The sequence below is a fragment of the Zootoca vivipara genome, chromosome 11 (assembly GCF_965207765.1).
Source record: "Zootoca vivipara chromosome 11, rZooViv2.hap1.1, whole genome shotgun sequence".
Taxonomy (NCBI): domain Eukaryota; kingdom Metazoa; phylum Chordata; class Lepidosauria; order Squamata; family Lacertidae; genus Zootoca; species Zootoca vivipara.
Genome location: NC_142594.1, coordinates 3,402,273 through 3,415,247, shown reverse-complemented (window position 1 = coordinate 3,415,247; position 12,975 = coordinate 3,402,273). Strand labels below are relative to the sequence as shown.

At 43.0% G+C, this 12,975-nt stretch overlaps 1 protein-coding gene across 4 annotated transcripts in view; it reads left to right on the top strand.

Annotated features, from left to right (window-relative positions):
• BLVRA (biliverdin reductase A) overlaps positions 1–12,975 on the top strand; it is a 25,019-nt gene extending 12,044 nt beyond the window's left edge. For all 4 annotated transcript variants that reach the window (XM_035101394.3, XM_088653738.1, XM_088653737.1 and 1 more), the window contains 5 exons: positions 213–332; positions 3,704–3,801; positions 6,262–6,369; positions 6,763–6,934; positions 10,414–12,975. In XM_035101394.3, the coding sequence (XP_034957285.1) occupies positions 213–332; positions 3,704–3,801; positions 6,262–6,369; positions 6,763–6,934; positions 10,414–10,687 (772 nt within the window). In that variant the 3' untranslated portion in view covers positions 10,688–12,975. The remainder of the gene's footprint in view (positions 1–212; positions 333–3,703; positions 3,802–6,261; positions 6,370–6,762; positions 6,935–10,413) is intronic.

Here is a 12,975-nt window from a genome sequence, read left to right as displayed (position 1 = left end):
ATTTTAAAATAATCCCCACGGAACTGGATTATCTACCATCTGTTTTTATTATGCATTTTTTAATTGTTGTGACATTTTAATTGAGTAAAAAGCTCCAAAAGCAATTTTGGGAGATAAATAAGCTCTTGTTGCTTCCTTCTGCACTTTTGTGCCACATAAGTGCTGTTCATGGTAGGTATGTTCTCATTCATTTTTGTTTCTGCTAAAACTAGGAGACCTCTAGGTGATGTTCAAAAAGTCAAGCAGATAAGTCTACAAGAAGCTGTGGACAGCAAGGAGGTCGCTGCTGCCATCGTCTGTACAGATAACCAGAACCACAGCGAGACTGTCAGGTATTGCCTCCCCAATTCTCTAGTTTAGAATGTTAGAATGTCAGTTCTCTGTCATTCCAGAGAGTATGTTGATCAGGACAAAAGTGGTAAGGACCTAACAGAAGCAGAAGACATCAAGAAGAGGTGGCAAGAATACACAGAGGAATTATACCAGAAAGATATGGAGGTCTCGTACACCTCAGGTAGTGTGGTTGCTGACCTTGAGCCAGACATCTTGGAGAGTGAAGTCAAATGGGCCTTAGAAAGCACTGCTAAAAACAAGGCCAGTGGAAGTGATGATATTCCAGCTGAACTATTTAAAATTTTAAAAGATGATGCTGTTAAGGTGCTACACCCAATATGCCAGCAAGTTTGGAAAACTCAGCAATGGCCAGAGGATTGGAGAAGATCAGTCTACATCCCAATTCCAAAGAAGGGCAGTGCCAAAGAATGCTCCAACTACCGCACAATTGTGCTCATTTCACACGCTAGCAAGGTTATGCTTAAAATTCTACAAGGCAGGCTTAGGCAGTATGTGGACCGAGAACTCCCAGAAGTGCAAGCTAGATTTCGAAGGGGCAGAGGAACCAGAGACCAAATAGCAAACATGCGCTGGATTATGGAGAAAGCTAGAGAGTTCCAGAAAAACGTCTACTTCTGCTTCATTGACTATGCAAAAGCCTTTGACTGTGTCGACCACAGCAAACTATGGCAAGTTCTTAAAGAAATGGGAGTGCCTGATCACCTCATCTGTCTCCTGAGAAATCTCTATGTGGGACAAGAAGCTACAGTTAGAACTGGATATGGAACAACTGGTTGGTTCAAAATTGGGAAAGGAGTACGACAAGGTTGTATATTGTCTCCCTGCTTATTTAACTTATATGCAGAATTCATCATGCGAAAGGCTGGACTAGATGAATCCCAAGCCGGAATTAAGATTGCCGGAAGAAATATCAACAACCACAGATATGCAGATGACACAACCTTGATGGCAGAAAGTGAGGAGGAATTAAAGAACCTTTTAATGAGGGTGAAAGAGGAGAGCGCAAAATATGGTCTGAAGCTCAACATCAAAAAAACCAAGATCATGGCCACTGGTCCCATCACCTCCTGGCAAATAGAAGGGGAAGATATGGAGGCAGTGAGAGATTTTACTTTCTTGGGCTCCTTGATCACTGCAGATGGTGACAGCAGTCACGAAATTAAAAGACGCCTGCTTCTTGGGAGAAAAGCAATGACAAACCTAGACAGCATCTTAAAAAGCAGAGACATCACCTTGCCTACAAAGGTCCGTATAGTTAAAGCTATGGTTTTCCCAGTAGTGATGTATGGAAGTGAGAGCTGGACCATAAAGAAGGCTGATCGCCGAAGAATTGATGCTTTTGAATTATGGTGCTGGAGGAGACTCTTGAGAGTCCCATGGACTGCAAGAAGATCAAACCTATCCATTCTGAAGGAAATCAGCCCTGAGTGCTCACTGGAAGGACAGATTGTGAAGCTGAGGCTCCAATACTTTGGCCACCTCATGAGAAGAAAAGAATCCTTGGAAAAGACCTTGATGTTGGGAAAGATTGAGGGCACTAGGAGAAGGGGACGACAGAGGACAAGATGGTTGGACAGTGTTCTCGAAGCTACAAACATGAGTTTGACCAAACTGTGGGAGGCAGTGGAAGACAGGAGTGCCTGGCGTGCTCTGGTCCATAGGGTCACGAAGAGTCGGACACGACTAAACAACAATGTTGATCAGAATGACTTTCAGCAAAACTCTCACTTTACAATTGCTATTTAGGCATTAATCCTTCTCATCAGTTGATGATGGTTCATGCAAGTTTAAACAGTACATTTTCTTACCTTCCAAAAACGTTTGTGGGATAGGAACATAGGAAACAGCCTTATACCAGGTTAGACCATTGGCCTATCAAGCTCAGCATTGTCCACACTGACCGGCAGTGGCTCTTCAGAATTTCAGACAGAAAACATCAAAAAGTACTTTATGGTGGTAAGAGCCATTTGACAGTGGAATGGATTCCCTCCTTCATTGGAGGTTTTTAGGTAGAGGTTGGATGGCCATCTTGCCAGGGATGCTTTAGTTAAGGTTCCTGCATTGCAGGGAGTTACTCTAGGTGACACTTGGGAACCCTTCCAACTCTACAATTCTATGATTCTCTTCCCAGCTCTTCCTGGAGACGTCAGGGATTGAACTTGGGAACTTCTGCATGCAAAGCAGGTGCTCTAGCACTGCTCTATGGCTTCCTCCTGAGCCTTGGCTCATAGAATCATAGAATCATAGAGTTGGAAGAGACCACAGGGGTCATCCAGTCTAACCCCCTGCCAAGCAGGAAACACCATCAAAGCATTCTTGACATATGGCTGTCAAGCCTCTGCTTAAAGACCTCCAAAGAAGGAGACTCCACCACACTTCTTGGCAGCAAATTCCACTGTTGAACAGCTCTTACTGTCAGGAAGTTCTTCCTACTGTTTAGGTGGAATCTTCTTTCCTGCTCTTTCCTGGTCACCTCTTAATGTGTGTATTTCATCTAGAAAGGCAACAATATAAATGTGCAGTTTATGTGAAGTGCTTGTATGGACGCTAGAATATAAAACGTGTGGTGGAAATTGCCCTTAGTGCCTAGAAATGCTTCTGATGTCTATGAAAGCTTGCTTCAAACTGTAAACTAGTTTGACTTTGGCTGCAACTGTAATTGCTGCACCAAAAGAACAATGAGAATTGTAGTTTGCAAGGCTGCTGGGCAGGGTGGATTTGATTTAAATCACGATTTAAATCAATAATCAGTAAGACTTGATTTAAATAATTTTTTTACAGAAAGACTCATTCTTGCTAGTATAATCTTAATATTTACAACTAGATGAAGGTTTTATTTTGGGAATAATAAATTTTCAGAGTAGTTTTTACAGTTATATTAAAAAATTGATTTGGTTATACAGTCATACCTTGGTTTAAGTCTGCTGCGGTTTGAGTACTTTCGGTTTAAGTACTCCGCGGACCCTTAATAACAATTTAAACAATTTATTTAACTAAAACAATAACTTGATAGCACATGTACCCATGTTTGGTAACTGATGTGTTTAAACAGTTTTTAAAAAACAACTTCAACTGAGTTTTAGCACACATGAAAAACTTAGAACAAATCCTTATTTCCTGATTATTAGCCTTTGGACTATAATGTAACTTAAATAGAAAACTATCTTTAGAAAGATTTTTCCTCCAAAAGCATTTTATTTAAAATTTTTGGTTTTTTTTATTTTTTAAATCATTTATTTTTATCCACCCTGCTGCTGGGAATAATTTGGAAAACACCTAGGAAAGGTGTTCTGAGCTTCTGAAAGTGCAAGATGCATGAAGTGTAACACATATCATTTTCTCCTGTAAGGATGTTCCTGGAGGCTGGGAAACATGTCCTTGTCGAGTACCCTTTGGCGCTGTCTGCAAAGGAAGCACGTGAGCTGTGGGAGTTGGCAGAGCAGAAAGGTATTATGCAAAGTCAACCGCGTGTGGCAACATGGCTCTGCTCCTTTGCAATTTAAAGTGTGTGTCGCAGGGCAGCACAGTTGCAAAGGTGTCCTGTCCTGTATGGATAGTTATGCAGAAAGAAGAGCCAATGTAGGTCATTCAGAACTGGTGGTATATGGTCCCAGCAGCCACTCCCAGTCACCAGTCTGGCAGCTGCATTCTGGATTAGATGTGCTTTCTGAGTCACCTTCAAAGGTAGTCCAAGCAGTAGTCCAAGCATGAGATAACCAGCACATGTATCACTCTGGTGAGACTCTGTGCAGGCAGGGAGGGTCTCATTCTGCGTACCAGATGGAGCTGGTAGACAGCTGCTCTGGACACAGAATTGACCTGTGTCTCCATGGACAGCTGTGAGTCCAAAATGACTTCCAGGCTGTGCACCTGGTCCTTCAGGGGCACAGTTACTGCATTCAGGACGACGGAGTACCTCACACCTGCCCACCACCCCCTGTTCCCCAGAAACAGGACTTCTGTCTTGTCGGGATTCAACCTAAATCTGTTAGCTGCCATCCATCCTTCAACTGCCTTCAAGACCTTCACTGCCTTCACTGGTTCCAATTTAAATGAGAAGTAGAGCGGAATATCATCCACATACTGGTGAACACCCAGCCCAAATCCCCTGATGACCACTCCCTCCGGCTTCATATAGATGTTGGCAAACTTTGTCTACCACCTAGCCTGTCCTGACCACCCCCTCAGAAAAAAACTAACCTTCTGCAACAGAGGATGCTATCCCATTGCAGTAAGTAGTGGGTGTGGCAACCACCTCGTACTTCATATAAGGCTGCAAAATGTCTTAGGTTGCCCTTGATTTCACCTTTCCTAGAAAATAAAAGCAGGGGGAAATTCCTTAGCTAACCAATGGAGTTCATTCTCTTTTGTTACTGATTTTTATTATTTATTAAATTTGTATACAACCCTTCATCTGAAGATCATAGGATGGTTTACAACATAAGAATAAAAAATGAGAACACAAAATACATAACAAAAATGAAAAAAATGAGAACAAACCACAAGCACATTTTAAAAGCCATAGATTGTTTAATCATCCAAAGGCCTGGTTATAGAGAAAGTGCCAGGTGAGCCTCCCTGGGAATAGCATTCCACAAATGGGAGCCACCACAGAAAAGGCCCATTCTCATGTTGCCAACCTCCAGACCTCTCATGGATGAGGCATGTGAAGAAGGGCCTCAGGATCCTGGGTGGTTTATATGGGGAGAGGCATCCTTAAGCTATTGTGGTCCTGAACCATTTAAGGCTTTATAGGTCAAAACCAGCACTTTGAATTGGGCCCAGAAAGTGATTGGCGACCAATGCAGTCAGGCCAGGATTGGTGATAAATGCTCAAACTGTCTTGCCCCGGTGAGCAACCTGGCCACCAGATTCTGCACCAGCTAAGTTTCCAATTCTTCTTCAGAGGCAGCCCCATGCATAATGTTGCAGTATTCTCACCTAGAGGTTACCAGTGCATAGACAACAGTAGTTAGGCTATCGCTGTCCAAATAGGGGTGCACTTGGGCCACCAGCCGAAGCTGATGGAAAACACTCAGTGCCACTGAGCCTCAAGTGACAGCAAAGGATCCAGAAGTACCCCCAAGCTGTGTGCCCACTCCTTCAGAGGGAGTGTGCCCCAGCCATCTGATCTAGGGAACCGCCCACTAACAGTGCCTCAGTCTCATCTAGATTGAGCTTCAGTTTATTGACTCTCCAGCACGTCCACTGCCTCACCTGAAAATGTAAAGAAGAAATAGAGCTGTTTAACAGTAGCAGTCTTTCACCCACACTAATCTCAGTGCAAATAAGATCCCACTCTTTTAAAAGGTGAAAAAGCAGGTGTAGCAATACAGATAGCGCAGTGTGGAAGCACATTGTATTTTGGAGCAAGTCTGCACAACGTCTGACCCACCAACCATCTAAATTGTGTTCACCTGCCGGGACTCAAAAACAGGGATGTTTTGCAGCACCTGATGGGGTACAGTAAAGGGCTGATAAGCTGTTTGGCACAGTGTCACAAGGTGCCCAGGCCTGCTCTGTACCTTCAGGGAAGGTAATTTCATTCTCATGTATATATACACCCCACATTTTTACCTGATGGGGGAAATAGTTGCTTAATTGTTTTTTCTATGTTTTTAGCCATTTTTATTTTTATCCATAGGATGCCTTGAGTCCTGCTAAGGAAAAAGGCAGAGTATGTATGTTTGTATGTACAAACAAACAAATAGTGCAGTAGCGTAGGGTTCCCAGCTAAATTACTCAAGGGGAGATTTTATGACTTTACTAGCTCTGTGGTAAGAAGGTGCTCAAGGCGCAAAGCTTCTCTCACACTCTTGTAGAAGACTGGGCACTGCCAACCATGCATTTGAACCTGATGCCATTCCCAATTGTTGATCATTAAATCTTCATTTGTCTCAATGGCAGGCAAAATCCTCCACGTGGAACATATTGAACTCCTGACTGAGGAGTACAAGCAGCTGAAGAAAGAGGTGGCGGGGAAGGAGCTTGTGAAGGGAACCTTGCACTTCACAGGTCAGTTGTTAGAGACGGTCTCATTTAATGCAGTCTGACCTGCTTTGCAGCAGCTGGTGCTTCAGACGTCATCTACCCACTCATTTCTGGAATAAATAAACGTGGACCAGGCCTAGATTCTTGACCAGTTTAACCAAAGATTCTAGGCCTACCTCTTTGCTGGCTGCACTGGTTTTTCTGTTTACAAGTATTATTTATTGTAAGAGGGCATTAAAACTGTGGTTCTTTCCACACACCCAGCTGCAGTTTGGACAAGCGCAGTCCATTCTACTGTCTGTTGTACCAGATCTTTGAAATTATTCTGTCTGTTTGATAGTATAGAAAGTCCATCCCTAGGTAGAATAGTTCTTTTTTCCAGCCATGTGTCCAAAGTCCTCTTTCTCATTTCTAAAGGTGGTGCATTGGATGAAGAACGCTCAGGGTTCCCAGCTTTTAGTGGAATTGCTCGTCTGACTTGGCTAGTTGATCTTTTTGGGGACCTCACTGTTGTATCTGCCACGAGGGAAGAGCAGAAAGAGAGAAATTACTCCAGAATGACTGCACAGTTTCAGACTGCAAAAAAGAGGTTGGTATAATGGAACTCTAGAAAATGTTGATTAACCACAATAATATTTCTCCTGCTGGCTTACTAGGGTCACATGTGGCACTGTGTGTGCTAACATCCCTCAGCCAAAATAATCTTGGCTTAGGCAATCTAAATTTTGCACCAAGAAAAGGATGAGGTAGGAGCAAATTAGCTGTGAGCATCTCTGTGAGGAGCTCGTATGCTTGGGTATACAGTATACTTAATTTGGCTTTGTGCGATGTCCAAACCAGACCAATATCTGTTTAGTTTACAAACCACCTTTGCATATGCTCAATGTAGTGTACAAGAAAACCAAACCATAATATTAAAATGAACAGCACAAACCGTCCACAATGCCTTAATATATTTAACACAATAAACAGCTTACACCAGGCATCCCCAAACTTCGGCCCTCCAGATGTTTTGGCCTACAACTCCCATGATCCCTAGCTAACAGGGCCAGTGGTCAGGGAAGATGGGAACTGTAGTCCAAAACATCTGGAGGGCCGAAGTTTGGGGATGCCTGGCTTACAGTTTCAATCTATAATACTGCCCTATTCTCAATAATTTTTTTCCTCTGCATCTGTGACATAGGGCATGACCACAATTAGACAAACATTTGCTGAAAATCATGAAATGGTTTTGTTTTGATACCCTGAATGTAATTGATATTTTCACAACTGGAATCAATTATTGTAATTGCTCCTACAAGTCAAATTTGTTGTTGTCTTCCTACTTTTCTAGGTAGCATGTGGCCTGGTTTGTTACCTGCGCCTTTGTTCTACTAGGCTTATCACATGTTGTGTGCACCTCTGCCATGTATATCCCAGTAGCTTTTGTCTTTGGTGTAGACATTCGTCTAAGATTAATCTGCTGGGAATGGTAGCATTGCACAACAGTCTAACTAGGTTGGCTAGCATCATATCCTAGCTCCACTGGCAAAAAAAACCTCCCATGGAGCTGGAGCCAAGGGCTCTCTCCAAAAAGGTCACTTAAACTGCCCGTGGCTAAGCAGCAGCTTGGTTCTTTATCAAATAGCATAGGTGGAGTTTGTAACTCTGAGCAGACAGTGTTTAACTTCTGAAAAAGAGGAGGACTGATTCCGGTCCACTTGAAGATGATCATCTTCTTCTTCTTTGGCGATCACTCGTAGCCGAGTAAGATTGTCTTCTATAAACACGGCTTTGGCTATCTCCTCTGCCACCTCCCAGATGTATATGAGCTGGCTGTGCTGAGGAGGACTCTGAATAGTGCTAGACTTCGAGTCCTTTTTCTATCCGTATGTAGAGGCTGTCCTGGGCCAGGGCTGTAAGCATCCCCCACCCCCATTCTGTCTGAAAGAAAAACAAAGGGGAAGTGACAAAAGGCATTCTCTCTCCAAAGAGGTAACAAGGAGTGCCTGCACACTTGTTTTCTGCAAATGACCAAACAGATGGTGCTGCTGACTGGTTGAAAAGCCGCCACTGCTGAGGGTTTGGATAGCTGTTTACACAGAGCCGTCAGTATTAAATCTTGTTATTTGTTCTGTCATCTATTATAGAAAAGTGGAACCTGCAACAAAATGTTGCAGTTTATCCTCACCTCCTTGTAGGAGTGCTCCTGTTCAGGATTCCTGCCAGCCATGTCCTCCTAAAGAGTTCATACAAAACATTTCAGCACCACACATTTCCCTTTTTTTTCTTTTCCAGCTAACAGTCAATATTGTTTGAGCACATTCATTTTTTAGTAGACATGTTTGTATGTGTTTAATGTTTGTTCTCTTGTAGTTTTGCACGACATGAGATTTCCCTAAGCATGCTAATACCTTCCTCTTAGTGGCCCCATTTGGCCTACAATCCTGTTGCCACTTGCTACCTGAGATCATTATTAGGAGTGGTAGGTAACCTGTGGAGCCCAGCCAGGATTTAACCAGCAAACATAACATCTGGGGGGAATTTTGGAAAAATGTCCAGGATTTTGAGGTTGATTACCTAAAAAAAGTTCAACAACTTTGAATTTCATTTTCTAAAAAATGCTCAACAACTTTTGTGTCCTGAATTTTACTTCTAGAAATATGGGGAATGAAACTTCTCAGGTTGAGGATTGGGAAGGCTACTAGGTAAAATGAGGTGTATGACAAGAGACAAGAGGCAGCTGTGAACTGCTGGCAAGTGATAAAGCAAGAAGGCTGGGGAACATTGACTAGAGAGCCAAGGCTTGTTAGATCTGGGCTTGAGAATCTGCCAAGGCAGTTATGCCAGGTGTGTCTTCTGTTGATGTTGCAACATTGTGATCCTGCAACCCAAAGGGGACAAGAAGGGCCAGAAAGGCAGAGGGGAGAGGTAGGGGTTAATTTTGTGGATTGAGTTGGAAAGCTGCAGCCTTTAGTAAAATGCAGTAATTTGGTAACTTTTCACAGCAGATAAAGAACACCAGCAGGTGGTGCTAAGAAGTGGCAGCAAGTGTTCATTTTTAAAAACAAACTGTCCAGTAGCACCTTATAGACCAACTATGTTTGTTCTGGTATAGGCTTTCGTGTGCATGCACACTTCTTCAGTTCAGTTTGCCATTTTCTCTATATGCTTTAAGAAGCTGCAAGTTATTTTTCAATGTATGTCTTCATAATTTGCACCTGCAGCCAGCTTGCTTAGGATGGGTAAACTCCCTGTATTGTCTTTTCAAGCCTTTTAGCAGTGGGCTGCTCTGCATAGTGTTCCAGGTCTGTTCCCTTACTGGGCCAGTTTCCCAGTGACGCAGTTCCATTGACAAGGGTGGATTGGCACTAGCTGAATGTCTGGCCCCCTCTCATTCATCTCTGAGTTGGTTTTAAATGTGGGCTGGATTGGGACAGAATCAGTAAGGTTGTCTTTGCTGGAATAGAGGAATAGAGCTGTGAATTAGGCAGAACTACTCTTGATGTCCTTCTGGGTTCCTAGAGTGGGGAAAATGGGGTCAGCAATGCAACCTGAGTCTTAACACAAGCTTTTTGTGATCTCTAAAATGTTATTAATGAGGAAGGTGAGAGTGGCTTCTTAAAAACCTGCTTGAACTTTATGTAGCCATTTTACTGCATTTTTAGTATATAAAAACAATTAAAACAACAACTCCTCCCTATATGAGCACTTTGTGGCCTTTGCCACCGGAAAGAGTTCCCCAAGTGTTAAACTAAGATTTGAGCATTTCTGATGTTTTATTACAAGTGTCAACATAGCATTATAATATGCCAGCAAAGCAAAATGTATTTCTCATACCATTACAAGCAATAATTATTTTGGATTTGCTTACAGAAAACCTGTGACCCAGTTGCCCACTTGCAGATGGTGACCCACAGCTTGGGAGGCGCTGTGCTAGAGAATAGTACCTACGTACTTAATATTGGGGGGGGGCACTTTCTGACGTCTGCGACACACTTTTGGCTTATTATGATGTCTTCATTTGCAGCAAGCCTTTTATAGATGGTTGACTTGGTTTTTCTTCCTTGTCTGTGTCCTTTAACCCAGACCCCTGACTTGGATTGAAGAAAGGGCACCAGGGATGAAGCGGGACAAGGCCATCAACTTCTGCTTCACAAGCGGGTGCTTGGAGAGTCTTCCCGAGGCCCCCCGTTCACAAGTTGGCATCTTCATGCAAGACCTGATCCTCTTTGCCAAAAAGCTTTTGGGCCAGACATCCCAAGAGGAAGTAGTGGCTGAAAAGAGGCGGATTCTGCTGTGTCTCGACCTTGCCGAAGAGATTCAAAGGCTCTGTGAGCGGCCAGTGAACATCTACTCTTGAAACTGCTTGGGACTCGGGGCTGGGCTGCTTAGAACTGCTGCTGCTGCCGCCGCTGCTGCTGCTGCTGCTGCTCCAGAAATTGTTCTTTCTACCATTCCCTTCTAACTTGCCAGACTCTCCATTGTGACCAGTAAGACTTTTCTAACAATTTCGGGCCAGTCCAGGTTTCCCATGTACTTTACAGGTTTGGTTTAACCTGGCAAAATGAATAGTGTACCACTTTTGGCTTGCCTTAGTGAAGGAGTTGGCAAAATGTAGCCTTCCAGCCCTTCAGACCTTCTTTTCTTTCCCCAGGACATACCTTCTCCCTGGCCATATTCCTTCACCCCAGACCACACTCCTCACCAGCCTGGCTTTGTACCCTCCATGAGTGCTTTTGCCTGGGTAGAATGTGCTCTTGAAGTCTGGTAATACTTGCTTTGCTTGGGTGGAAGACAAGAGGTATAGGCACATGTGTCGCCTACTGTTCAGAGGTAAAATACATGCATTCGTTTCCTCTACTTTACCTTTGGCCCTGCCCACCACTGCCATGGGTTGTGCAGAAGGGATGCAGCCCTCGGGCTGAAAAGGTCCCCCACCCAAGCCTTAGTGTGTGGCATCTTTCCATTCAAAAGCCAGTGAACAAATATCTGGGTGCATTGCTTCTGCTGGAGATGCAACGGCAGGAGTGTGTGCCATCTCAGCGAATTACCTTCTGGTAGAAGAAACTTGGGAGTACTACACCCAAACTGCCTCTCAGCTGCTTTGCTAAATGGATCTGGTGCTAGTTTGTCCCTGCTCCTGCCCTATTGCTTTGCGTCTGATGAGGGCCATTCCAATGTTATAATGCCTGAAGCAAAAACCAACTAACCCAATGGCATCCACTCTTCATTGATTATTATGGGGTACAGTTGCTGGGAAACTCTACTGTGCAATAGCCTTACTGTACCCTGTTGTTTCTAACTTAAGGGAAAGCCTACCTAAATTGTTGTACGTGTGACCCTTAAAAGTACTTTTACTGAAAATTCTGTTGCTGGACTATCATTAGCTCCTCTCTTCACTCATAGAAATGGTCTAGAGGTGTACAGCGAGTGACATGAAAAATTGGGGAGGACCATAGATCTCAGCTGCAACAAATTCTGTAATCTTGAAACTATGTTTTGGAGATAACAGAAATTTCCCTATATGCTGCCGAGCTTACAGTGTTTTGTTCATGCTAGCAGACAATTCTTTTTTAATGGCCAAAATTCTATAAACTGCCAGTTAGTGTAAGCTTTATAGAGCCAAAATTATTATTATTTATTTATTTTCTATACCGCCTTATATCTGAAGGTCTCAGGGCGGTTCACATAAAATGAAAGCCATTGGCCTGAATCAAAGGGAGTTGGGAATTTTCACAATATAGAAATGTTTTCCGACTCTCCTGCCCCTCCCAGGGAAGCGAAGAAAGTCAGTTGTTGCCTCGGGAAATTGGTATCACTTACATGGGAAAGTGTAGTGCATTTGAGTTGGATCCAGAGTGAGGCTGGAAATCCTATGCCCAGTTACCAGGGAGTAAACCCCATTGAATTCAGTAGGATTTGAAGAAAACATGTATAGGATTACACTGTTAGTTCAACATGAGTGGCATTTAAATAAGCGGAACAAGTTCATAATGACTTAACTCTTATTGATTTCTGTTGGAAGAAATTTCAGTTAACTCACTCTGGATCCAGCCCCTTGTTTTTTGAAAAAATACTGCAGTTTTTACAAACAAAGGGCCTTTTTATTTTAATTTTTAAGACTGATTTTTTTTAAAGAGAGAGAGAAAAGTCACTCACATTCTGTGATCTTCAGAGATAGCACCTAAAAGCTACTCATTTAGCAGCAGAGATAGCACCTAAAAGCTACTCATTTAGCATATGCATGTTTACTCAGAAGTAAGTCACATTTATCTGGGTGTTAAACCCATTGATTTATGGAGGGCTTATTTCTGTAGACATACATAGGATTGCATTGGAAGCAATGCCAGATAAGAGTTAAGTGGAATGTTGTTGCTTGCAGTTATCTTTGTCCAGTTTAACTATATTTTATTGCTGATACAAATGGAACTGAAGGAGGCAAATTGTTGGTCGTTGTATGCCTTTAATGGCTGCCTCAGTTTTTTGTTTTCAGAAACGCCTCTGTTTCCTTGGAACCCTTTATGTGATGCACTGAAATGCCTTGATGCATGCCTCAGAAACATGATTTTGTTGATACATTGTGCTATAAAGTATGCTGGTGATTATTATATGTGCTGCCTTGACTTTAATAAAGACATCTGAGCTCCA